This window comes from Hyperolius riggenbachi, chromosome 2 (assembly GCF_040937935.1).
Source record: "Hyperolius riggenbachi isolate aHypRig1 chromosome 2, aHypRig1.pri, whole genome shotgun sequence".
Lineage (NCBI taxonomy): Eukaryota > Metazoa > Chordata > Amphibia > Anura > Hyperoliidae > Hyperolius > Hyperolius riggenbachi.
This window is the reverse complement of record NC_090647.1, coordinates 513,518,692-513,546,099: the sequence shown is the minus strand read 5'-3', so window position 1 is coordinate 513,546,099 and position 27,408 is coordinate 513,518,692. Positions and strand designations below refer to the sequence as shown.

Here is a 27,408-nt window from a genome sequence, read left to right as displayed (position 1 = left end):
CAGGTTACCCCGAGCTCAGCTCGGGATAACCGGTAAGGAGGTTAAAGGATACCCGAACTGACATGTGCCATGATGAGATAGACATGTGCATGTACAGTGCCCAGCACACAAATAACTATGCTGTGTTCCTTTTTTTCTTTCTCTGCCTGAAAGAGTTAAATATCAGGTATGCAAGTGGCTGACTCAGTCCTAACTCAGACAGGAAGTGACTACAGTGTGACCCTCACTGATAAGAAATTCCAACTATAAAACACTTTCCGAGCAGAAAATGGCTTTTGAGAGAAAGAAAGAGCTAAAAAATTGGAATTTCTTATCAGTGAGGGTCACACTGTAGTCACTTCCTGTCTGAGTCAGGACTGAGTCAGCCACTTACACACCTGATATTTAACTCTTTCAGGCAGAGAAAGAAAAAAAGGAACACAGCATAGTTATTTGTGTGCTAGGCACTGTACAAACACATGTCTATCTCATCATGTCACATGTCACCTCGGGTATCCTTTAACAATGCGATGAAAAGGTTGTTTTTTTTACAGATATACATATGCACAGAGGGAGATACTTGTTGCTTGGCAGTTGAAAACAGCTGTTATTTCCCACAATGCAACAAGGTTCACAGACAGGAAACTCTCAGGACCATGGTCATGACATCACACTGTGGGAGGTGCGGCAGCCATACAGACCCCCCTGATGATCTAATCAAGAAACGGTATCCTGGGTTAAAGTTCCTCTTTAAATATAAAAGAAAGGCCTTTTCAACCCAGAAGAAGGGGCAACATGAAGCAATAACTACTACTAATTAGAATGGGAACTGTTTCCTGAATTCATGGTATATATTCATCTAGAGGTCACATCTACTTCCAACCATTCTTATAGCTCTAGTGACTATGTAGAATGGGGTCTACACCAGGGGCAAGGTTTACAAACCGCACTGACACTGTGGCTACGGAAATTATTGGTTGCAGGCCATCTGCAACCTTTTTAAGTTAATGAGCCATAAAAGTCTTAGCTTTGCTTAGCAAACACAGTACATTATCTTAATGAGACGACACGGAGGTGACAGTTCTCGCATACGGATCTTACAAGGAGGTGATAAAATCAATACAGTTGATGCTTACAGTCAATCAGACTCTGCCATTAGCACCTCACTGATACACAACAACCTGCAGATGACATGCAGTAGATCTATGGCTGCCGGCTGTATCATAAATAAGATCTTACAGAAGGCTGTTATTATATATTGTGTCCCAGGAAAACACCAGGTACAGCTACAAAAACAAAATTAAAGAGACAATGCAGAGAGATTTCACCTTTATTTTATTAAGACTGGATGCAAATATTATAAAGGCAGTTTTCATTTTTTGGTGTTACACCTGCTCATTTGACTGGACACGTTTCTATGGAAATATCTTACTGTACTGCTATGCTAAAGATAGGATCCACTCATCATCAAAAGGAAAGATAAGGCTTAAAGGTCAACAACACCTAGACCAGTGATCTGCAAACTTGGCTCTCCAGCTGTTAAAGAACTATGAGTCCCACAATGCATTGCAGGAGTCTGATAGTCACAGTCATGATTCATAAAGGCAAATGCATCGTGGGGCTTGTAGTTCCTTAACAGCTGGAGAGCCATGTTTGCAGATCACTGACCTAGATTAAGAGGGATAAGGAGGCTGCCATATTTTTTTCTAAATCCAGCCAAACTCCAGTCAGAGCACCTGATCTGTATGCTTGTTCAGGGTCTTTGGCTTAAAGGGAAGGTCCAAGCAAAAAAAAAATATGAGTTTCACTTACCTGGGGCTTCTACCAGCCCCATGTAGCCATCCTGTGCCCTCGTAGTCACTCACTGCTGCTCCAGTCCCCCGCTGGCAGCTTTCTGACCTCGGAGGTCAGGGCCGCATTGCATACATTTTTACGCATTCCAGCTAGTGCAGGAACAAAAATGTATGCGTTGCACCACTAACGCGTAAAAATGTATATGTTAATGTTCCTGCACTAGTGGGAATGCGTAAAAATGTACGCAATGCGGCCCTGACCTCCGAGGTCAGAAAGCTGCCAGCGGGGGACTGGAGCAGCAGTGAGTGACTATGAGGGCACAGGGTGGCTACATGGGGCTGGTAGAAGCCCCAGGTAAGTTAAACTCATTTTTTTTTTTTGCTTGGACCTTCCCTTTAAAGTATTAGTGTTACAGAATCTGCAGGGCAGCAAGGCAATTTTCATTGTTTAACCCTCCTGGCGGTCTATTAAAAACCACAAGGGGGCAGCTCAGCAGTTTTTGTTTTTTTTTTAAATCATGTTGCTAGCCTAGCGCTAGCTACATGACAGCCGCTGTGCAGCGGCATCCCCCCACCCTCTTCGATCGCCTCCGGCAATCAAGCCCGTCCGGAAATCCCATTCTGAACAGGATTTCCATTAAGGCTTCCCCGTCGCCATGGCGACGGGCGGGATGACGTCAGCCACGTCAAAGGGAGTCACGATCCACCCCTCAGCGCTGCCTGGCACTGATTGGCCAGGCAGTGCATGGAGAGCCAGGGAAGGATGGACCTTGGCTCCTAGAAATCCCTTCATGTTGGCAAGGCCAGTGTAGGATGGGCCTCTGAAGGCTGCTAGCAAGCAATCCATTAATGTCAGCAGAACCTGGGTGAGATGGGCCTCTGCTCCGAGCAATACATTCACATCTGCAGAGCCAGGGTGGGATGGGCCTCTGCTCCTAGCACTCCATTAATGTCTTCAGAGCCAGGGTGGGATGGGCTTCTGCTTCTAGCACTCCATTAATGTCTGCAGACCCAGGGAGGGATGTGCCTTTGCTCATAGCAATCCATTAACATCTACAGACCCAGGGTGGGATGTGCCTCTGCTCCTAGCAATCCATTAACATCTGCAGAGCCAGGGTGGGCCTATGCTCCTAGCAATCCATTAACATCTGCAGAGCCAGGGTGGGATGGGCCTCTGCTCCTAGCAATCCATTAATGTCTGCAGAGCCAGGGTGGGATGGGCCTCTGCTCCTAGAAATCCATTAACATTTGCAGAGCCAGGGTGGGATGGGCCTCTGCTCCTAGCAATCCATTAACATCTGCAGAGCCAGGGTGGGATGGGCCTATGCTCCTAGAAATCCATTAACATCTTCAGAGCCAGGGTGGGTTGGGCCTCTGCTCCTAGCACTACATTAACATCTGCAGAGCCAGGTTGGGATGGGCCTCTGCTCCTAGCACTACATTAACATATGCAAAGCCAGGGTGGGATGGGCCTATGCTCCTAGAAATCCAATAATATCTGCAGAGCCAGGGTGGGATGGGCCTCTGCTCCTAGCAATCCATTAACATCTGCAGAGCACCGGTGGGATGAGCCTCTGCTCCTAGCAATCCATTAATCTCCACAGAGCCCTGGTGGGATGGGCCTCTGGTTCTTGCAATCCATTAACATCTGCAGAGCCATGGTGTGATGGGCCTCTGCTCCTAGCACTCCATTAACATCTGCAGAGCCAGGGTGGGATGGGCCTACGCTCCTAGCAATCCATTAACATCTGCAGAGCCAGGGTGGGATGGACCTCTGCTTCTAGCAATCCATTAATATCTTCAGAGCCAGGGTGTGATGGGCCTCTGCTCCTATCAATCCATTAACATCTGCAGAGCCAGGGTGGGATGGGCCTACGCTCCTAGCAATCCATTAACATCTGCAGAGCCAGGTTGGGATGGGCCTCTGCTCCTAGCACTACATTAACATATGCAGAGCCAGGGTGGGATGGGCCTATGCTCCTAGAAATCCAATAATATCTGCAGAGCCAGGGTGGGATGGGCCTCTGCTCCTAGCAATCCATTAACATCTGCAGAGCACCGGTGGGATGAGTCTCTGCTCCTAGCAATCCATTAATCTCCGCAGAGCCCTGGTGGGATGGGCCTCTGGTCCTTGCAATCCATTAACATCTGCAGAGCCAGGGTGGGATTGGCCTCTGCTCCTAGCAATCCATTAACATCTGCAGAGCCAGGGTGGGATGGGCCTATGCTCCTAGCAATCCATTCAAGAGAATCTGTATTGTTAAAATCGCACAAAAGTAAACATACCAGTGTGTTAGGGGACATCTCCTATTACCCTCTGTCACAATTTCGCCGCTCCCCACCACATTAAAAGTGGTTAAAAACAGTTTTAAAAAGTTTGTTTATAAACAAACAAAATGGCCACCAAAACAGGAAGTAGGTTGATGTACAGTATGTCCACACATAGAACATACATCCATACACAAGCAGGCTGTATACAGCCTTCCTTTTGAATCTCAAGAGATCATTTGTGTGTTTCTTTCCCCCTGCATCTCTCATGCACTGAAGTTTCAGGCTGCTCTTTTCTTCCTGCAAACAGCTTTGCCCTTGTCTGTAATTCTTCAGTATGTGAAAGCCCTGCCAGCTCAGAGGACGATTTATCCAGCTTGTAAAAGATAAGAGAGAAGCTGCTCTAATTTAAATAACACACAGGCAGTGTGCATAGAGGGGCCTGTAGGGGGGAGATGCATCACAGAACCATAACACTGAAGAACTTGGCAGCCTTCCAGACACAGGCTGACAAGTCTGACAAGAGAAAGATACATTGATTTATTACAGAGACTGTGATAGTAGAACGTGCTGCAGTAAGCCAGAGCACATTAGAATAGCTTTTGGAACTTGTAGGATGATAAAAAACAGGATGCAATTTTTGTTACGGAGTCTCTTTAATGTCTTCAGAGCCCCAGTGGGATGGGCCTCTGCTCCTGGCAATACATTAACAACTGCAGAGCCCCGGTGAGATGGGCCTCTGCTCCTAGCAATCCGTTAACAGCTAATGTTTTAGGGCAGAAAGGAAGTTAGGAGTTTAGTTATTTGACCATAACTACAGTATGTGTAAAACCTTGTACACACACTTGATTAAAGTTGACTGATAATGACCGCCTCACCCGATAATCAGGCGTGTGTACGGCAGCCCGAACCCCCAACCGCTGACCTGAAAGCAATCCACCTGGCGGATGAACTGACCCGAGCTGCCTGCAGCTCGATTTTTTTGATCCTGCCATATGTGCCTCAATTTCTGACACGTCCTTCCGTTTCTGTCAGCTGACACAGGTCTGTACAGTACGGCCAAGCAATGTCGCGATCGGGTCCCATACATCACAGGTGTGTATGTACCTTTAGATTAGATACATATAATCATTCTTAATTGGATGGAACATTGTTTGGTTGTTTTCTTTTAAAGTGGACCTGAACTCAGATCCCCTCTCTGCTCTAAAAGATACACAATAGCATAATAACCTTTAATGCTGGTTCAGACGGACGTCTGCGTAGCGTCGCGTCTGGGGGCGTTGCGGCGGCTTGCGCGGTCAGGCTTTCAGTAGCCTTTGGTCGCGTCGTGATGCGGTCGCGTTTTTTTTTACCCGTAGGGGAACATTAGCCGTCGCGGTTGGCCGCTCCCTGGAAGCTACATGTTGCTTCCAGGGGCAGCCCGAACGCTCGCAAAAATCGGGACCCGAACGCCGCGTTCGGGTAAAAGCGCGCAAAAGCTCGGTGTAAACGCTCCCATTCCGCGACGGTCCGAACGCTTGCGGTAAACGCTCCGAAAGCGTCCATTTGAACCAGCCCTTAAACAAAAAAAAACATTTTTTTTGTTACAGCTGATACAAATCCTAAAACAAATCTGCACAGTTTCTACTTCCTGATTCATGGAAGCAGACATATTGTTTACAGCCTGTACTTTCAAATGGACTTATCTGTCATAGGCAGTCATGTGACTGAGTCCCTTCAGTCAGGGGCACCTCTAGCTACCTAATACTTGGGAACAGCTCTAGATACTTAAAGAGAACCTGAACTCAAAATAAAAACTCAAAATAACCATACACACATCATACTGACCTCCTGTGTAATCTACTCCTCAATCTCTTTCTCCTCTCCTGAGTCCCAGGTGTTTGCTGTGATCAATGGAATTCTCTGTCCTCCATTTTAAAAATGGCCATTACCCCCTAACAGCTTCCTGGTCAGCACACTGTTAAGCTGTAACATCACCCACTAGAGCCATAAGGAAACATGGACATTACCTTGCAAATTCAGTTCTAACTGACAGCTGCTGATATATAACTGACAGCAACTGGTGTATTTCAGTTGACAAAATATTGTCGAAACTGGAAGGGATTACTGTAAGAAGTAAATGGTGAGCTGCTGAGAGGAACGGACAGTGAGGTTAGTATGTAATATTCATCTGCAGCTACGTCATGTGTTTATTTTAATACTGAAGGTACTTCTGACTACCTAACACTAAAAAACACCTGTACCTACCTATGACAGGCAAAGGAAGTAAGGCAGAAGTGGCAGCTGGACAGCCAGCACACTTGTGGTGCGGTTTGGTTGTGGTTTGTAGGTTCATGGAAGGCGAGGTCTAAGGTTCCAGGACATCTGTACCTATAGGCTCCTGTGAGGTAAATCCGGGCCTGGTGATTAGACACAAATGAGGGTGAATTACACAGGCTAAACTCTTTAAATACATAAAGGGTTCATTTCTGTTATGTAATGCTAATTCAGATATCAAACCGCGTTTAAATTAGGATTTCTGCTATAATTAGCAGGTGACAAGCAATTTGAATAGGGTTGAATGGGGAGGGGTAACCCCAATACCTCAAACCAGCTGCTGAAATATAGATTTAAAGTGAACCGAGCATCATTTTTAACGCCCAGGGCAGCTCTATAGCAAATTAAAAATGCATTCTAAAAATGTGGTTTATTATTAAAAAAAACTTTCAATTTTCCTCATTTTTTTACATCTAAGGGTTAAAATAGCCACTTTGTAAAGGACCTGTGGTCACTGTGCAGGAGATTGTGGAACACAGATAAGAAATCACCTCCTTAGACTTAACTGACCACAAACAAACCCCCATTGTACTTCAAACAGAAAACATCAGTTACAGTTGAAGAATGTCACACCTAGCCTGGACAATGCTAGTTGTAAAACAGCAGGGGTTGAGCTTCTGAACAATGGCAGCCCTTGCAGCTATTTGAAGCCAGGAGCTGCTTAGTTCACTTTAAAGGCGCAAATACCATACTATGATCATGTTTTCCTAATGTCCTGTGCAAGAGTTCAGGTCTACTTTAAGTATTGGTCTCCTGTGCCTCCCAACTTTTTGAGATGAGAAAGAGGGACACTTAAGCCACGCCCCTGGCACAACCCCCATCACGTCTCAGTCACGCATACCATAAAGAATTTCATAAGAAAAATATGTTGTTTTATAATTCAAACCACACTGGTCCTTTCTATCCTGGTTCATTTTCCTTCATATTAGCATTTTAAAATTAGTAATTTATCAATTTAAAGGATAGGAAAAAAGTTTAGAGTCAATCAAACACATTTTTTAGTACAGAAATATATATTTACATAGAAAGAGGGACAAACTCCTGAAAGAGGGACAAATGAGGAGGAAAGAGGGGCAGAGGGATAGGGCTCCCTAAGAGGGGTTGTCCCTCCAAAAGAGGGAAAGTTGGGAACTATGGTTAAGCTTTTAAGTTTTTTTCTTTATCATCCTAATCACCAAATCATTCAGTATCTTCAGCTATCTTTAATCTATCTGGCTTACACACAGTTTTCCTGCTTGAAGTGAATTGTACTTTAGTTATTTTGCCTCTTGCCCCCAGCCTGCCATGCATCTCTGCTGCATCTATTGACACTGGAAATTACATCCACCTCATGCAATGTTTCACCATGCCAGCAGCCGCTCCCCTGTGACTTGGCTATGTAAAAGTTAGATAAACAGAAAGCTTATATCAGCAGATCACAATATGTGACACGGCGATTGCCGTGCCAACAGCTCACTTTAATATTTTAGGTCTGAGCAGATTTACCTCTGTAAAGGCCAATGGTGTAATTATTCTATAAAGTGAGAGCGGAGCGAGCAGTCGCCGAACAGATATATCATTTCCGATGTATAGATATGAATCTGAAGCAGCTAGGGGCCTCCATTTAGGTAATGTAACCTTGAGGAAAGCAGATGCCGCAAAGAGACAAGACTATATATATAGATTCTTCAAAATAATTTGAAGGTTACAAGTGAACAGTAAAAGTTTCCTGAGTAAAAGTCGAGATGGCTTAATCAGGAAAGGGTTTCAGTATTGCAGGAAAGATTCAAGGTCCGCTCCCCCAACTAATTTAAAGCGAAATACTCACCACCCGACGGAGGAAGATGGATCCAGCGTCCTCCCCCTGAGGACAAGCATTCCACGATCCATCTTCCGGTCAGCGGGTATGCACGATGTCACACGACGTTACATGACGGGTGCGAACAGGAAGTCAATCGATTGCAGTACTTTGCATGGAGTTGCCAGGGATCTTAACCTCTTGAGGACTGCAGTGCTAAACCCCCCTAGTGACCAGGCCATTTTTAGTAAAATGTGCCACTGCAGCTTTAAGGCTAAGCTGCAGGGCTGCACAACTCACCACACAAGTGATTCCCCCCCCCCTTTCACTCCCCACCAACAGAGCTTTCTATTGGTGGGGACTGATCGCCCCCAGATTGTTTATCTTTTTTTTTACAAATATTTTTGTTCCTGTTTTTATTTAAAAAAGTATGTTCCTTTAAATATATTCCCTCCCTCCCTCCCTCCCCACAGCCAGCCAATTATGGCGATCGGCTGTCATAGGCTTCACCCTATGAGAGCCGATCGCTCTCCAGTGTCCCAGGGGGACAGCCGTGTCAAACGGCTGTCCCCAGTACAGCGCTGCTGACGATCGCAGCGCTGTACATGTAAATAGACGGCGAAAACGCTGTCTACCAGTCTCCCAAGCGGCAATAGCTGCTCGGAGACTGAAGGCGGGGCGGAGCTCCGCCCCCCAAGCAGGACATGCGCGCGCAGCCTGCGCGCGATCTCCTGCATTAGCTGGCCACAGGACTTTACGCCAATTGGCGTTAGGCGGTCCTAGGGCTGCCGCCGCGGCGTGACGCGGTCGGCAAGAGGTTAAAGAAAACCTGTAACCAAAGAAGAAAAAACCCTCTGTGGGATACTTACCTCGGGAGGGGAAAGCCCCTGGATCCTAACAAGGCAAAAGACAGAGAAACTCCTCCTAACTTCGGGAAAAAAACGATATCACAATCGTCCAGCCGGTGCTCAGCGTCTAGCAGGTACACCACTCCTGCACAACCATAGACAAAACGATAAAGAAAGACACGGCACTCTGGAGCTGTATGCAGCAACAAGCTGTATTGGAGCAGACGATAACACTACATGTTTCGGGCGGAGCCCTTCCTCAGGTGTACCGCCCCCATCAACACAGAGCAATATATACCCACCACCCAGGAAATGACCAAATATGCAATTATTACAAAAGTTAAAACCACAAATCAGGGAACTACACATACATGTCTACCCTGAAATCACTGAGGATACACATGAGTGCATAATCATACAAAATCATCACAAACATTTTTTTAAAGCAATCACATGATATTACAAAAGATTAAATCCTGAAACAAGGACTTATCTAACAGACGCATCAAGTCCGCTATTCTTCCGTGGAGTCCCCCCTGCAAGGAAATTCACAAAAAACAAGCAAGATTATTATTCTCATTTAGGCCCCTAGGAGAAATACAGTCAAATCTCCATATCCATTTGGCTTCACGTTGCAAAAGCAGTCTATCCCTATCACCTCCCCTTTTGAGTGGTGGGACAGAATCAATAATAAACCATCTCAATTGGGACACTGCATGTCCAGCCTGCACAAAATGCCTGGCTACAGGAGTATCATACTGAGCTTTCCCAGCGGCAAGATTGGTGATAGCCTGTTTGTGCTGTTGAATCCTGCATTTTGCCATGCGTCTGGTCTTGCCGATGTAGACCAGACCGCATGGACATTTCAGGCCATACACCACAAAGGTCGTGTAACAAAAATAACGATTCGTGGTAAACATTTTTTTTCCCGTTCGGGGATGCGAAATATAATTACCCTTTATGATTGAGTTGCAACAATTGCACTCCAAACAAGCTGCGTCGCGCCGGAGCTGCCATGTCTCGTGTCACTCTCCGTGTATCCGAGTTACACACACAATCACCAATCGATTTGCCCCTTTTATATGCAAACAAAGGTGGTTGCTCAAATAGCTTACCATACTCCTTATCAAACTGTAAAATCGACCAATGTTTACGTATTATACTCCTAATCTGGTCCGACTGCTGACAAAAAGTGGACACAAACGGAATATGATCATTAGATTGTCTGTTGCTTTTTGTACTCTGCTGCCTAATTAGTCTTTCCTTGTCTAGTTGTCGGACCTCAAAACTAGTTTTTTTTAAAGAGTCGACATCATAACCTCTCGCTTTAAATTTTTCAATTAAATTATCAGAGGCTTTATCATAATCACCTGGGGACGAACAGATCCGTTTAGCTCTTAAAAATTTACCTTTGGGGATCCCCCTCTTAACACAATTAGCATGGAAACTGTCAGTCCTCAGGAGATTATTACGTTCAGTAGGTTTAGAAAACAATTTTGTCATCAAAAATCGTCCCTCATGCAAGATCGAAACATCCAAATAATTAACAGCAACATTTTAAATCTCAGCGGTAAATTTAATTGTCGGATGAGAAGCATTGGCCGCATCCACCATAGACCCGAATCTATCAGGTGAACCCTGCCATAAAATTAAAATCTCGTCAACAAAATGGTAATACGCGAGAATATCTCCACAAAAAACTGCTTCTCAAGGCTGGCCATAAACAAATTGGCCACTGAGGGTCCTACCGGGGATCCCATACTTGTGCCTTGTAATTGAAAGAAAAACTCCTCATCAAATCTAAAGTAGTTGCAGCCAAGTACCAACTCAAGACAATCCAGCAAATAATACACCATACGGTTAGAGATATTAGTCTCAAGAAGCCTAGATTCAATACACTGCATGCACTCCTGGTGGGGAATAGAGGTAAATAAATTCTGAACGTCAAGCGTACACAGGTACAAATTGTCAGGTACCGAACCCAAATCTGACAGACGAATCAACAAATCAGTAGTGTCTTTTAAACATGCAGCCTCTCCTTGAACCAATGGCTGCAGAAAGGTGTCTACATACTTAGCTATAGGGTGCAGGACCGACCCTACACCCGACACGATCGGTCGACCAGGGGGGTTCAAATGGTACGGGACTCCACGGAAGAATAGCGGACTTGATGCGTCTGTTAGATAAGTCCTTGTTTCAGGATTTAATCTTTTGTAATATCATGTGATTGCTTTAAAAAAATGTTTGTGATGATTTTGTATGATTATGCACTCATGTGTATCCTCAGTGATTTCAGGGTAGACATGTATGTGTAGTTCCCTGATTTGTGGTTTTAACTTTTGTAATAATTTGCATATTTGGTCATTTCCTGGGTGGTGGGTATATATTGCTCTGTGTTGATGGGGCGGTACACCTGAGGAAGGGCTCCGCCCGAAACATGTAGTGTTATCGTCTGCTCCAATACAGCTTGTTGCTGCATACAGCTCCAGAGTGCCGTGTCTTTCTTTATCGTTTTGTCTATGAATCCTAACAAGGCTTCCCCCGTGTTCTCCCTGGCAATCCAGCGATGTGACCCCCCCGACCAGCGGCAAAGGTAAATATTAACCTACTGTGATTCAGCGCAGGTGCAGTAGTGGCTCTTTGTTTGGGTTAAGGTGGAAATAGCCGAGCTCGATCGTATCCGCTCCACTGTACAGGGGCAAACGCAGGATTTTTAAGGGGGGAGTTCCTGAAAGGTCCAGAAGCACGTATGTCCCCGAGTGCTTCCGAATACAGGTGGCTCCATACTGCCCATGCACAAAAGTGCGCTGGCGTATTACGGAGCTGCCTATCTTTGGAAGTACTCAAGGACACGAGTGTTTCTGAGGGCTTCTGGTAGCAGCAAATGTGAACGGGGTACAGCGCTGGAACAACTCCCCAAGAGAGGAACGGCAGATAGACTTAGTTTGGACAATTCAGTGGAATATGCCACATAGTGTCACATAGCGCAAGCGATAGCCATATGATGCAGGGTTATATGCATCTGCGGAAGATGGCGGCTCTATATAAATACTAAATGATAATATTTTGCCTCACCAGGATTGCACTTTTATTTAGCTTTCCTGTATGACAAGAACACACAGCCAGCTCTAGGGGAAGAGGGAAACAAAGGTGAATGAAGGAGGCTGGTGCACACCAAGAGTGCTTCTGAGCGTTTTTCAAATCAACAGTGATTTGAAAAGCGCTTGACTAATGTTACCCTATGTGGGTGTTCCCACAGCAGCGTTGTGATTTTTCAAAATCGCAGGTATACTGCATGTAGCATGCTTTTGAGCAATTCATTCAAAAATCGCTCTGAAAATCACTTCACAAAATCACACTCACAAATTGCTAGCGATTGCTATTGTCATTTTGGCGTGCACTAGCCCAGAGAGAGGAGTGGAGAAATTGAGAATAGCCTGAGATGGAGCAGATAACTTATCTGTATTGCAGTCCCACATCAGACAGGCTACTAGCCTGTAATCTGACTCCTGTCCCTGTCAGTCTCTCACACAAGTCAGAAAGAAGCCCTCCTGGAGTCTAGGGACTGTCAAAAACTTTTCAGCTTGTTAAACACCTTACCCACACATGCAGTCATTATAACAATGGGGAGAGACCAGACAGATGTTTGCCCACGGACCCTGAGTCCAGGCAAGCTCTGCATCATGCTGTGTATATTTACCAGCTTGCCTGCACTCTAATTTCATCATGTCCAACACTTCTGTGCTGTGGAGAGTCCAGGACTCCATAATCAACATTCTCTCACTGCAGGCTGCATCTTCTTGTGAGGGAAGCTGGGCTGCCTCTCTCATTCTATTAGCTGGAGGGAAGCACCAGAAGTAAGAAGGGAGGGAGAATGAGGCTGTTTATATTATGCGGGCTTCCCTGGCTGAATACACAGCTCAGTGCAGGGGGGAGGTTCCAGACACCCGGAATAGCCCCCTCAGTTCGCCAGTGCTGTACAGGCTCAATGGACTCGCTCCTGCAAAGTTGAGCGGATATGATCGGACTCGGCAACTTCCGCCTTAAAGAGACTCTGAAGCGAGAATAAATCTCGCTTCAGAGCTCATAGTTAGCAGGGGCATGTGTGCCCCTGCTAAACCGCCGCTAAACGGGGGTCCCTTCACCCCCAAACCCACCCCCGCAATAGTTCGTCGTAGAGTTGGTCGTTCGTGGAGGCAGGGCTAATGGCTGCCAGTGACCAGTGAAGGAAGACTGAGAGGGGCGGGGGAGAGGCGGAGATACGCGCTGACAGACGCGCGTGGGGCAGGGCTGAGGCGGTTAGCCCTGCCCCAACCAGGAAGCGCTCCCCCGCTGCACCGAGGGGATTTGGGGGTGAAGGGACCCCCGTTAAGCCGCGGGATAGCGGCGTTTTAGCAGGGGCACACATGCCCCTGCAATCTATGAGGTCTGAAGCGAGATTTATTCTCGCTTCAGACTCTCTTTAACTCAAACGAAGAGCCGCTACTGCACCTGTGCTGGATTGCGGTAGGTAAATATTTCTGAGCCTGCCCAGTTGCTTCAGCCAGTGCAGGATCCCCCAGGCTATAGAAAACGGGGTAGCCTCATTGGGACCCTGAGGCTCCACCTCCCGAGATAAGTATCTCCCAGCTCACCTGAGGCTGAAACACCAAAGTTCGCCCCTCCATCCCTCCCACAGCCATCACACACTGATTGCTATTAGAGTAAGAGGCTCCCCAGGGCCCCCAACACCTTAATCTCTAGTCATCTGGCTTGCAGTCACTGCCTTGTATCCCCTTTTCCTATTACTCTCTGCTTCAAACACAATAGGGGAATGATAGCTGAGTGATTTGTGTGACCCTCCTACACTGCGCCCTGAGGCTGCAGCCTCTCTCGCCTATGCCTCGGCCCGGCCCTGAATACAATAACGTTTCTAAAGTGCTTCTGTCCCAAAGGCGTATAGATATATCTCAGGTCAATACAGGATTGCAGGCTGGACTGTGTAACAGAGGAATTGGTCAGGTGTTCATAAATACCTTGCTAAACAGGTGGCTTTTCAATTTGAACTCTAATACTTCCAGGGAAAGAGATGTCCTGATTGGGTGTGGCGAGGAGTTCCAAAGTGTAGGGGCAGCATGACAGAAGGTTCTGTCTCCAAAGGCTTTGAGGTGGACTCTGGGGGTGACCAAGTTATTTGATCCTTCTGATCTAAGATTGTGGTGGTGGTGGTGGGGGTGATGCAGTTGCAGCAAGCAAGTATCCAGGGCCCAGATTGTGCATGGATTTGAATGTCAATAAGCCAGTCTTAAACAGAATTCTACATTTTATTGGTAGCCAATGGAGTGAGCGAAGGGCGAAGGTTATGTGGCAATGATGGGGTTGGCTAGTTAACAGCCTAGTAGCAGCATTCTGTGCTAATTGCAGGCAGTGCAGGTCTATCTTTAAAGGTTATTATTTTGTTGCTTATCTTTTAGAGCAGAGAGGAAGTTCTGAGTTCAGGTCTGATTTAAGGTTTAAAGGTCCACTACTGTGAAAAAAGTAGGCAGTTAAAATCTGACAGAATCTACAGGTTTTGGGCCAGTCCATCTCCTCATGGGGAATTCTCAGGGTTTTCTTTGTTTTTAACAGCATTTCCTGAACAGCAGTTTAAATGCCAAAATAGTAAGATACCAGCCGGCCTCCCTAATCACTTGCACACTAGTTTGTCAGACTTTGTAACTGCTGTTCAGGAAATGCTGTTGAAAACAAAGAAAACCCTGAGAATTCCTCATGAGGAGATGGACTGGCCCAAAACCTGTCGGTTCTGTCAGATTTTAACGGCCTACTTTTTTTGCGATAGTGGTTCTTTAATATATACAGAACACTTGAAAAATGTGATGTTCAAAAACTTCCATAACTTACCTTACAGGTCCATGCTGTGTCCTGGAATATGGTGTGCTTAGCAATATTATGTCCCTGGAAGCTATTTTAAAATGTTTGCTAACAGTGGCCATGGAAGTGAGCAGGCATGCTGGGTGACCTAAAGCCACCTCTGCCAGGGCCGAGGAAACTGATCACCTTTGTGTGCCGACTTCATTGCCATTGAATGACCTTGAGCCGCAGTGTCCTATTGAGGGAGATGCATGCACAGCACAGTACAGTTCATATAACTGAACCCTCTGCACATCCCAATATAGCAGGTGATGATTACGCCAGAAACAGCTTGTTCATGTGTATCGGGTTTTTTACAGTATGTAACTCAATGTCAAGTTATCAATGTGCCTTCCCCTATATATAGCCAGGCTATGTACTGTAACTACCTCTTCACTCACTATTTATACACGGCTATCGGCACGCAAAGGACACTGTGTAATCATGAAATAAATAATGGATACCCTCTTTTGAGGGGATAATAAAACTGAACTTTTAATAATTACTGATAAAACAACCAATAGCTGCACTATATCATATATATGTTCTCTGTAAAAAATGAGCTAGGGGCATATTATAAGTACAGATAGTGAACAAAGTCACACCCCATTTAGCTCATATGTTGATATTGGCCTCAATTCACTAAGCTTATCTCCTGTCTTTAATAACTCTTCTAGAGTTGTTACCATGGTGATAAGGCATGTAGTATTCAGGAAACATTTTACCTCAGGCAAACCTAATGTTAACTCTTCTGTCTTTAAGTTAACTCTTCAATCCTTAAAGGGAAGGTCCAAGCAAAAAAAAAAAATGAGTTTCACTTTCCTGGGGCTTCTACCAGCCCCATGCAGCCATCCTGTGCCCTCGTAGTCACTCACTGCTACTCCAGGCCCCCGCTGGCAGCTTTCTGACCTCAGAGGTCAGGGCCGAATTGCGTACATTTTTACACATTCCCGCTAGTGCAGGAACATTAACACATACATTTTTACGCGTTAGTGGTGCAATGTGTAAATTTTTGTTCCTGCACTAGCTGGAATGCGTAAAAATGTATGCAATGTGGCCCTGACCTCTGAGGTCAGAAAGCTGCCAGCGGGGGACTGGAGCAGCAGTGAGTGACTACGAGGGCACAGGATGGCTACATGGGGCTGGTAGAAGCCCCAGGTAAGTGAAACTCATTTTTTTTTTTTTTGCTTGGACCTTCCCTTTAAAATAACTCCAGAGTTAAAGACAGGCTGTTTATTAACTGCATGTGAAAATAACTACAGAGGAGGTAAATTAACTACAGAGCAGGTAAAATAACTACAGAGGAGGTAACTTAACTACAGAGGAGGTAACTTAAGGAATGAAGAGATAAGGTAACTCTCTCTTATGTGGAGGTAAGTTTTCTCTTGCCTTATTATATCCAGCATGATCTTAGTGAATTGAGGCCATTGTTCACTATCTGTACTTATAATATACCCCTAGCTCATTTTTTTTACAGAGAACATATATATGATATAGCACTGGCGAACTGAGGGGGCTATTCCGGGTGTCTGGAACCTCCCCCCTGCACTGAGCTGTGTATTCAGCCAGGGAAGCCCGCATAATATAAACAGCCTCATTCTCCCTCCCTTCTTACTTCTGGTGCTTCCCTCCAGCTAATAGAATGAGAGAGGCAGCCCAGCTTCCCTCACAAGAAGATGCAGCCTGCAGTGAGAGAATGTTGATTATGGAGTCCTGGACTCTCCACAGCACAGAAGTGTTGGACATGATGAAATTAGAGTGCAGGCAAGCTGGTAAATATACACAGCATGATGCAGAGCTTGCCTGGACTCAGGGTCCGTGGGCAAACATCTGTCTGGTCTCTCCCCATTGTTATAATGACTGCATGTGTGGGTAAGGTGTTTAACAAGCTGAAAAGTTTTTGACAGTCCCTAGACTCCAGGAGGGCTTCTTTCTGACTTGTGTGAGAGACTGACAGGGACAGGAGTCAGATTACAGGCTAGTAGCCTGTCTGATGTGGGACTGCAATACAGATAAGTTATCTGCTCCATCTCAGGCTATTCTCAATTTCTCCACTCCTCTCTCTGGGCTAGTGCATGCCAAAATGACAATAGCAATCGCTAGCAATTTGTGAGTGTGATTTTGTGAAGTGATTTTCAGAGCGATTTTTGAATGAATTGCTCAAAAGCATGCTACATGCAGTATACCTGCGATTTTGAAAAATCACAACGCTGCTGTGGGAACACCCACATAGGGTAACATTAGTCAAGCGCTTTTCAAATCACTGTTGATTTGAAAAACGCTCAGAAGCACTCTTGGTGTGCACCAGCCTCCTTCATTCACCTTTGTTTCCCTCTTCCCCTAGAGCTGGCTGTGTGTTCTTGTCATACAGGAAAGCTAAATAAAAGTGCAATCCTGGTGAGGCAAAATATTATCATTTAGTATTTATATAGAGCCGCCATCTTCCGCAGATGCATATAACCCTGCATCATATGGCTATCGCTTGCGCTATGTGACACTATGTGGCATATTCCACTGAATTGTCCAAACTAAGTCTATCTGCCGTTCCTCTCTTGGGGAGTTGTTCCAGCGCTGTACCCCGTTCACATTTGCTGCTACCAGAAGCCCTCAGAAACACTCGTGTCCTTGAGTACTTCCAAAGATAGGCAGCTCCGTAATACGCCAGCGCACTTTTGTGCATGGGCAGTATGGAGCCACCTGTATTTGGAAGCACTCGGGGACATAGGTGCTTCTGGACCTTTCAGGAACCCCCCCCTTAAAAATCCTGCGTTTGCCCCTGTACAGTGCAGCTATTGGTTGTTTTATCAGTAATTATTAAAAGTTAAGTTTTATTATCCCCTCAAAAGAGGGTATCCGTTATTTAGTGTTTCTGTATCAGGTTTTGTGAGTGTTGTAATAATTAAATAAGGCAATTCACATCAATGTGATTTTTTTCAGTTATTTGTTTAGTAAAAAAAATATATTTTTTTTACCTCTAGATGCCGACTTCTTTTGAACCTGGATCACTATTGTGAAAAATGTAAAAATTTCAAATACCTATACACACATACAAATAAGAAGTCCATTTCTTCCAGAGTAAAATAAGCTATAAATTTATGTTTTCCTATGTTGTTGTTACTTACAGTAGATAGTAAATATCTGACAAATTTTACACTAATCCATCTCCTCCTGGGGGATTCTGTGTATTACCTACAGACTGGTTTTACACCTGAGGATAGCATTGCAGGGTGATGCGCCGCCCACTCACATCGCACTACAACGCCAAAATAGCAATTCATATGACCCTGCGGCAGAGTGCACCTAGCACCCCCCCCCCCACGCACATCGCTCGCCTGCGCCCTGCACCCCCTTTGCCGCCCCTCGCTCAGTAATGCACTCCCTGCTGGACAGGAAGTCCATCGCTGGGATTCCTGGCTTCCCCATCATATTTATGTTGTTCCTCGCATTTGCGCACTAGACCGCCGCCATCAACAATTTTTGGCGTAGCCCATTGACTTACATTCATTCTGCCGGCACTGCGTCGCTACGGAAATTGCAAGGAAATGCGCTCTTGACTTTGCGGTGAATTGGTGGTGAATCAGAAGCTTCCAGCGAACGCGACGCAGTAAAAGTATTAGGCCCCATACGATTTCTTTGCTGTTGTGTTACCCTGCGTGCAGAAAGAGTAACGCAATGCAAAGAAAGTGCCCAAGCATAAAAGGGCCCCGATTTTTTTTTAAAAGCACCCCCTGTAAACAATCCATACAAAGATGCCAGCCAGCCTCCCTACTCATTTGCACACAATTCTGGCAGTGGGACTGAGCAACTGCCGTTTAGTAAGTGAGTTTAAAAAGAAAGTAAAACCCTGAAAGCCCCCAATGAAAAAACTAGTCCAAACTGTGCCAGAAAGGCGTACGTGTTAGTACGCCATGGGTGAGTTGGGCATAGGACAAGCCGAGTGACATGTTACCCTGCTGCATTTAAGCTCTCTGGCGGCGTTAAAGAAAACCCGAGGTAGTTCTTGGGGGGATGCAGATGGGACACAGAGGCATACAATTCAGGAATGGGGACGGCACACCAAAGGTTCAGCATACAACTGTATTGGAGCAGACAAAAGTGCAAGATACACACAACATGTTTCGGGTGTTGCCCTTCCTCAGGTGTACCGCCCCTCACTTTAGTGACACCTTTATACCCACCCCCAGGAACTCATTAATATACAATCAATTAAAAAATGACAAACAGTAATCTCATCTGGGGAACTACACCATGGCCTCTATTTTCACCTGAAGAACATTGCAAAAATCAAGCACCTCATACCCCCAGAAGATATGCCAACCTTAGTCCATGCCTTCATCACATCCCGACTGGACTACTGCAATGCTCTTTACACTGGCCTTCCAAAAAAGGTCTTGTACCGCCTACAGCTGATACAGAATACTGCTGCCAGACTGCTAACCAACCAACCCCGTCATTGCCACATAACGCCAGTCCTGCACTCCCTTCACTGGCTACCTATAGAATGGAGGGTCCTATTCAAGATCGGCCTACTGACATTTAAATCCCTGAATAATCTAGGCCCTGGATACATGAAAGATATGTTGCAGCTGCGTAGCAATCCCCGCATTCTCAGATCCACAGGTTCTAATAATCTAGTCATACCGAGAGTCCACTTGGAAACTTTTGATCTCAGAGCCTTCTGTCATGCTGCCCCTACGTTTTGGAACTCCTTACCTCAACAGATCAGGACAGCTCCATCCCTGGACGTGTTTAAATCCAGACTGAAAACCCACCTGTTCAGTTTGGCATTTGCAGAAATATAACTTTTGTTGTGTAAATACTTCATCCTACTAATTACTGAATCTGAGAGAGCCTAAGCGCTTTGAGTCCTATGGGAGAAAAGCGCTATAGAAATGTTATTGTATTGTATTATTGTATTCATAAAGCATTCCCGCATGCGGTAATGCTCAAAACAGCTGACTTTACCGACCGTTTAGCAAAGTGTCCATTCATAAAAGCTGTTTCCGCATGAAAAGCTGACATTCCTGAGCAGTGCGGAAAATTACCGCCTTATGCGGTGATTATCACAACACATGCCACTACATGTCAATTCATAAAGATTAAAGCAAGTGGAATGGGAACGGAGAATACCGACTGTTTAAAAAAGGAGATAAGCCAGCGATAACAGGCAAGCGAGAGCAGAACAAAAAAAGGCATCCCAGAATACCCAGGCTGTGTTTTTTAACCCCTTGGGTACCTGTTTTCAGATAAATGGCTCATCAGAAAGCCTGCATGTGTAACATTTCTTGAAGTTCTTCTAAGCTGCGGCAATGAAATAGACTGTTTAGAAAGACTAATAGACAGATTCAGAGAAGATTCAGAGCAAGGAGAGGCAGTTTAAAATAAAATGCACATCTAAGGGGAAGTTGCGGCTGCCTCCTTTATAGTAACTCTGTCTCTGCACAGAGAAACTGTATCAACTCAGCCAGCACCGCTAATTTAATGCGGGAATTCCCCGACCTTTTATCGCAAGTGTAAACTTTTTTTATAAATTAGCACACAAAAGTCTAAAATACCGATGTGGTGTTTTCCCTCCAAGATTTTTTTTGCCGCAATTGTTTTATGAATAGAGCCCTTTCAGGTGTCTACCCCAGTCTAAAGCTGAGGAGAGCGTCTCCCAGAACACAATACCAATTTCAAGTTTCTTAAATTTCATACAGTCCTGTTAGAAGATCTCTGAGACAGTCCACCATAATACCTGGAAAAGAGGAATCATAGAAATTCAGGCACTTCAGGCTTAAACACTCATTGAGACCATTAGGACATACACAGTTAGGCCCCATTCACACTGCACGCGTTTCCAGCCGCGTTTTGGAAACGCGTGCAGGTGGCCGACACGCACGACATCAGACAGTGCATAGAGTGCACTGTCTGATGTTCACACTGCATGCGTTCCGGACCTGTGCGGGAACGCATGCTGCAGGCTTTTTTTGCCAAAACGCGTAGCTGTCCCATTCACTTTTCAGTGATGGGATCAGCCACGCAACGCATACAAACGCGGATGGCGTGCGTTCGTACGCATAGCCTTCTGCATGCGTGGCCGTCCGCGTTTGTAATGTGAACGGGGCCTTACATTTTCTAATCCATCTTGCCTCACACTGTAGCAGCAATTTATTTCTGTCCCCTTCCCTACGCGGGGCTGGAACTTCTTCCAATACAAACCATATCACATGAGCAGCTGTATGATGCATAGTAACAAAATGTTGCAAAACCAAAGTTTCATATGATCTCTGCCTCATGACATGCCTCTATGTCCCCACACCGCTGCTCTCCTCCCTCCCCACCGCTGCACTATAGTCCCCAAAGATTAGCAGCAATATCTGTCGCTATCTCGGAGGTAAACACAGGGGAGAGGAATTCCCTGTTCCAAACCACCACCAAGGGCATTCCTACAGGGTCTCCTGAGCTGCTATTGGGCAGGTCTCTCTCCCTGGCTGCGCCCCCTACCGCTCCCCCGCCTCCCTGCATGCTGTGAGAGACACAGTCTCTCCTTGCAGCGTCGTGACCCAGAGGTCATGAAAGTAAAAGTGGACCATTGCAGCCCACAGGAGCTGTGTTTTTTGTGGCTACCTGATCCGCTCAGCCCCCCGGATCAGGTAGCCTACTTTTTTTTCCATTTTATGAGCCAACCTCGGGCTCTCTTTAAAAACTATTTCCCCTCTGAGTTGTTGCAACTTGGTGGGAGGTGTATTTTGTGGTCCGGTGATCGCCGGAGCCCCAAATTACTCTTATGTGCCCTGCACAGCATAACTTTGGTGCTATGGGGCACCTGGTTTCGGCTGAAACCACCTGCTTTGCCAGAAAGACCCTGGATTCAAACAGCATACACATGCTTTATTTGCATTTTATTTGCACTATCTGCAGTACCAAGGTACAAACAGCATGACGTTTCAGTCTAGATGCCCCTTCTCAAATGCATTTGACAAAGCTCATCTAGACCAAAATGTTATGCTGTTTGTACTTTGATACTGCATGTAGTATAATGCACATATAATGCACATAAAGCAGGGATATGCTGTTTGAATCCAGGTAGAGTTCCAGGTCTTTCTGCTACAGTTTTGGACTTTGCCCTTTGGGGTCCGAGTTCCTGACTTGACTTCTAGTGATGGCTCAAACCTCCGATTTTAGGTTCGCGAACCTCGAACGCGAACTTCCGCAAAAGTTCGGGTTCGCACGGACTTCCGAACCGCCAATAGACTTCAATGGGGAGGCGAACTTTGAAAACTAGAAACATTTATGCTGGTCAGAAAAGTGATGGAAAAATGTTTCAAGGGATCTAACACCTGGAGGGGGGCATGCCAAAAGTCCAGGGGAAAAATCTGGAATTGACGCACAGCAGTGTTTTAAGGGCAGAAATCACATTGCAATGCTAAATTGGAGGCATAAAGTGCTTTAAAACAACTTGTGTATACATCAATCAGGTAGTGTAATTAGTGTACTGCTTCACACTGACACACCAAACTCACTGTGTAACGCACCGCAAACAGCTCTTTGTGTAGTGACGGCTGTGGTGGACTGGTGCGCACCATACACCATGGCGAGAGTGCAGGCGATAGCGGTTTTCAAGCCCATATGGTCGCCGGGCTGAGGTAGCTGAATGACAGAACAGCAGTGACTGTCCAGCTGATCGAATTAGGTCCACAATGAAGCCATGACCTTATTATCTTGAGTGTGCCCAACCCCCCCCCCCCCCTCGAGACACTCATATAGCCAGCGGTCATTGCTTCATTGTGTTGTGATACGTAAGCCCCTTCACCGCGGCAAGGTAACGATCACGAAGGGGAATTGACACATATACATGCCTTTTGTTTAGTTGTTGCAGCTGCAGTGCAGCCGGAAAAATTAGGCAGGCATGTACACGGACCAGAAAAATTATTATAGCGGCCGCTGCTAGCAGCAGCCTTACAAATTCAGGAATCCGCCTGGAGTCCTGGACCCTGTTGGTGGTGGCGGAGAAGGCAGTCAAGCGGCCTGCAGGCAGAGATGCTGTGTGGGCAACGACTTAGTCTTGGGACAAGCAGTCACACAGCGCGCAGGTAGAGATGCTGTGTGTGGGGACTGACTTAGTCTTCGGGCAGGCCTGACCGTGCTTTGCAGACCAGGCATCTATGGTCAGATGGACCCTTGACCCAACGCTGTGTGCCAGAGATGACACCACTTGCCTTTCAACATCAAGGTACAGTTTGGGTATCGCCTTTTTTGAGAAATAATTGCGGCCTGGTATCTTCCACTGCGGTGTGTGGCTTTGCTTTTGTGTGCTGCTTTTCCTCAGGTAAACATCCCATTGCAGTTTGTGCTTTGTAATCATGTGCCTTCGTAAGGTATGTCTTGGTCTTTCCACGGCTCAACTTTCGGTGGCAGAGAGTACAGATGGCATCGCTCTCATCTGAAACAGACACACACAAAAATGTCCACACCGCTGAGCCCTGGGATGATGGCACTTTGGTGATTGCTGCCGACGGAGTGTTAAAGGAAACCTAAACTGAGAAGGATATGGATGCTTCCCTTTAAAGAGTAACTGTCAGGCTGCAGAAGCTAATTTAAACCTCTATTCTCCTGTGTTAAACAGTTTAGAAGGAAGCCAAAAAGGCAATACTGTAGTAAAAAATCTCTCTTACATTTGATGTGTGCTTATCAGCAAAGCTGTTAGACCCAAGCTCTTAAGAGGACGCAAGCCGCATACCATACTGCAAAGCATTCTGGGGCCCTCCCCTCGGCTGCTAATGCGAAGTTACAGTATCAAGTTTCAGCAGCTTGTAACTCAGTCCAGCGCACAGCACTGAAAAATCTCAGGGCAGAGTACACTGCAGGAGTCCGCTATTGTTCCTAGCCACATGGCTAATTAATATTCACTGCACACTGTGTTATTCAGTACGAGCTTTTCTGTGATCAGAAGCAGGCAGGACATGACGACACATTTGGCTTCATAGGAGACAGACAAACATGGAACCTGCCATGAGCTGTCAGGAGCATCATTCTCTGCAAATACTATATACAAATTCTGTGAAATCCAAACGTGGACAGTGAAATGCATATGTAATGTAAGTACAGCCAATCTTTAGCTACTGATATATGTGTTTATTTTCTCTGAGACCCTATACCTAACAGCTCCTCTTTAAACAATACCAGTTGCCTGGTATTATAGTCATGCTGATCTCTTTAACTGAAGTAGTGGCTGAATCACAGACCTGAAATAAGCATGCAGCTAATTCAGTCTGACTTCAGTCAGAGCACCTGATCTGTATGCTTGTTCAGGGGCTGTGGCTGAAAGTATTAGAGATACGGGATCAGCAGGAGAGTCGGGCAACTGGTATTATTTTAAAAGGAAAAATCCATGTCCTTCTCAGTTTAGGTTCCCCTTTAGTGGGGTGCCAGAATTAGAGCAGGAGGAGGAATATGTCACGCTTCCTGTGAAAGCTGAGGAAAGTGAGGTGTTCTGTGTTAAATAGTCAACTACATCCTGACAATATTTGGGGTTGATGGCACGTGCCTTCTTCTGAACACTGTACTTTGGTCGACGAGGGCCGCATGAAATCACGACAGTGCGACCTCGAACAGACCTTCCAGGTGGCCTGCCTCTGGCTGTGCCTCTTGTTTTGTCCATATTGGGGGGGGATGAAGTTAAAGGTATGCACTGACTTGACTAATATGATGTGTGGTTACACAGGTGCAGTGAACAGGTGACTTCTGGTACAACAATGCGGTTACACAGGTGCAGTGAAAAGGTTGCAGTGACTGCTGGTACAACAATGTGCGGTTACACAGGTGCAGTGAACACTTATGCAGCGACTGGTATATAATGTAACACTGGGTGCTGTCACGCAGGTGCACTGAACAGGTATGCAGTGACTGGTATCAATACAATGTGCAGCTGTCACACACACAGGTGCAGTGACTGGTATATAACTGGTATATAACACTGCATGCTTCTGTCACGCAGGTGCACTAAACATGAACAGGTATGCAGTGATTGGTATTACAAATGTGCAGCTGTCACACACACAGGTACCGTGAACAGGTGCAGTGACTGGTATATAATATAACACTGCGTGCGGTCATGTAGGTAGGTGCACTGAACAGGTATGCAGTGAATGGTGCAAATGTGCAGCTGTCACACACACAGGTACCGTGAACAGGTGCAGTGACTGGTATATAACATTGCGTGCTTCTGTCACGCAGCTGCAGTAAACATGAACAGGTATGCAATGTGCAGCTGTCACACATGTGCAGTGAAAAGTAGGCACTGAATGTGCTATGCCTGGCAGTGACACAGCAGGAATTAGCAAGGGGCCAACGGCCAGCTGCGACTGACTGACAGGGCTGTATATGCACGTGTCAGTGGGACACACACACACACAAAAAAAAAAAGATCACAAGAACAACATTAGCTCTCAAAAGAGCTGTTGAGGGGTGCTTTTTAGCAATAAGTATCAGCAAGGAGCAAGCTAACGAGCCTAACAAGAGCCTAACTAAGTTGTCCCTATGTCTCTGCAGCAACTCTCCCTTCTCTGATTATTGCAGCCACACGAGTGAGGTAAATGACCGACGCAGCTGCCTTATACAAGGGGAGGGGGGGGGGGGGTGCTCCAGGAGGGAGTGTGGCCTAATTGGCTACCATGTGTCTGCTGACTGTGATGTAGAGGGTCAAAGTTGAGCCTAATGATGTAGTATAGGGGGCGGGTTGAACTCGCATATAGTTCGCGGTTCGCCGCAAACGCGAACCACCAAAGTTTGCGTGAATCGGTTTGCCGGCGAACCGTTCAGGCCATCTCTAAAATGACTTCCTGGAACATATTCATACTGAATGTGGTTGAGTGCTGGATGCACATCCTTGGTCTGGAGATAAACTAATCCTAACCCTGTTACATTTTTTAGATGTTTACTACCCTTTGTAAGTGACAGCAACATAAGAAGAAAAAAAGTAATTTATAGCACATTCTCTGTAAAGAGTGCTAATTTGTTATACTGGGTGCCAACCTGTGTGTGCAGACCACTCTGCTCCTGGAGGTCACAAGTTTACTGTCAGTACAGTATGAAGATGCAAGCGGACCATCATTTATTTTTGCCCAGGGCCTCATTTTGCCTAAACCCATCCATGCTCAGGGGCAGCTGCCTTTCTGTCTGTTGGATGTGCTAATAAAGGTTCTTTGACTTTACTTTGCCGTGGTGTACTGCAGACTTCTGAATCTATGTTTGCTGCCCCCTAGAGGGCTTTGCCAGGCACCACCGGGAAGGCCAGGGATTTGTAGCGGTCTGCTTGTAATGGTAGTGTGAGAGGAAGGTGCACAGGGACCACTGCTGTACGGAGTGCTCACTGTCCAAAAGTTAGACTTCAGAACTTTAGAACATGAGAAAGACAGCAGGCCGGGCACATCCACAGTAAAAATGCCTCTTTATTCCAAAATATTCATTAAAAGCGAAAAGATCCACAACAACAAACGCAGACAAGAGAGGGTGTACAAGCTAGTACAAAGGTTGACAGCTGTTTTGCACCCTTAAATCAGGCGCTTCATTAGGACACCGAGCCCCCCATTTGTCTCTCCTTAAAGCGGATCCGAGATGTAAAACTAACTATAACAAGTAACTTGTCTATATATCTTATCTAAAGTTTAGATCATTTACACAGCAAATCTAGCTGCAAACAGCTTCAATAGAATATGATTATTTGTTTCTGTGATACAATGACTGCAGCCATGTTGTTTGTAAACATTACAAACAGGCAAGCTTATCTGCATCTTCTGTTAAAAAAAACTAGCCCCCCTCTTTCTCCCCTCTGCCTGAAATCTCTGGTAAGTAATACCTCCCCCTCCTCCTGCCCAGACTGAACCTCCCATGAGCCCTTACTGCTGCCAAGGCTCTCAGAAAAACTGTGGGTGAGGCTTGTTTAGTTTATAGGGAATTAGAGTATTAAAACAAAAACAAAAAAGTATTTGGCTTGAGGAATGCCCTATAAACAATAGGAAAGGAATACAGTTATGCAATGAGTAAAAGTTCATCTCGGATCCACTTTAAGTAGTATACTTACTGCAAATGATTGTGACAACACAGGACGCGTCTGGTAAGAGGAAGTGTTTACTCCTTATGATAGCTGCCGATTGGCTGCTATTCCTATGACGCACTTCCGTTTTCCGGTTGCTGGAACGCAGATGCGACCAGGAAGTGAATGGACGGAGGGGGAGTGCACGGCGTGGGCGGCCGTCCTGTGTTGTCACGATCATTTGCAGTAAGTATTCTACTTAAGGGGAGACAAACGGCGGGCTCAGTGTCTTGATGAAGTGCCTGATTTAGGGGTGCGAAACAGCTGTCAACCTTTGTACTAGCTTGTACACCCTCTCTTGTCTGGGATTGTTGCTGTGGATCTTTTCACTTTTAATGAATATTTTGGAATAAAGAGGCATTTTTACTGTGGCTGTGCCCAGCCTGCTGTCTTTCTCATGTGCTACAGTTGTAGCGGTCTGCTCCTTTGTCTTTGCACGGCAAGTGTATTGAACTTTCTTGC

General features: G+C 45.8%; 1 protein-coding gene across 12 annotated transcripts in view; it reads right to left on the bottom strand.

Moving 5' to 3' along the window:
• Window positions 1-27,408, bottom strand: part of LOC137547218 (uncharacterized) — a 742,288-nt gene that overhangs the window by 69,829 nt on the left and 645,051 nt on the right. For 5 of the 12 annotated variants that reach the window (XM_068270547.1, XM_068270546.1, XM_068270545.1 and 2 more), the window contains one exon: window positions 6,288-6,439. In XM_068270547.1, coding sequence (XP_068126648.1) covers window positions 6,288-6,439 — 152 coding nt within the window. Of the gene's footprint in view, window positions 1-6,287; window positions 6,440-9,412; window positions 9,518-27,408 lie in introns of those variants that run through there. The other 7 variants (XM_068270548.1, XM_068270549.1, XM_068270559.1 and 4 more) reach the window with 3 other exon arrangements.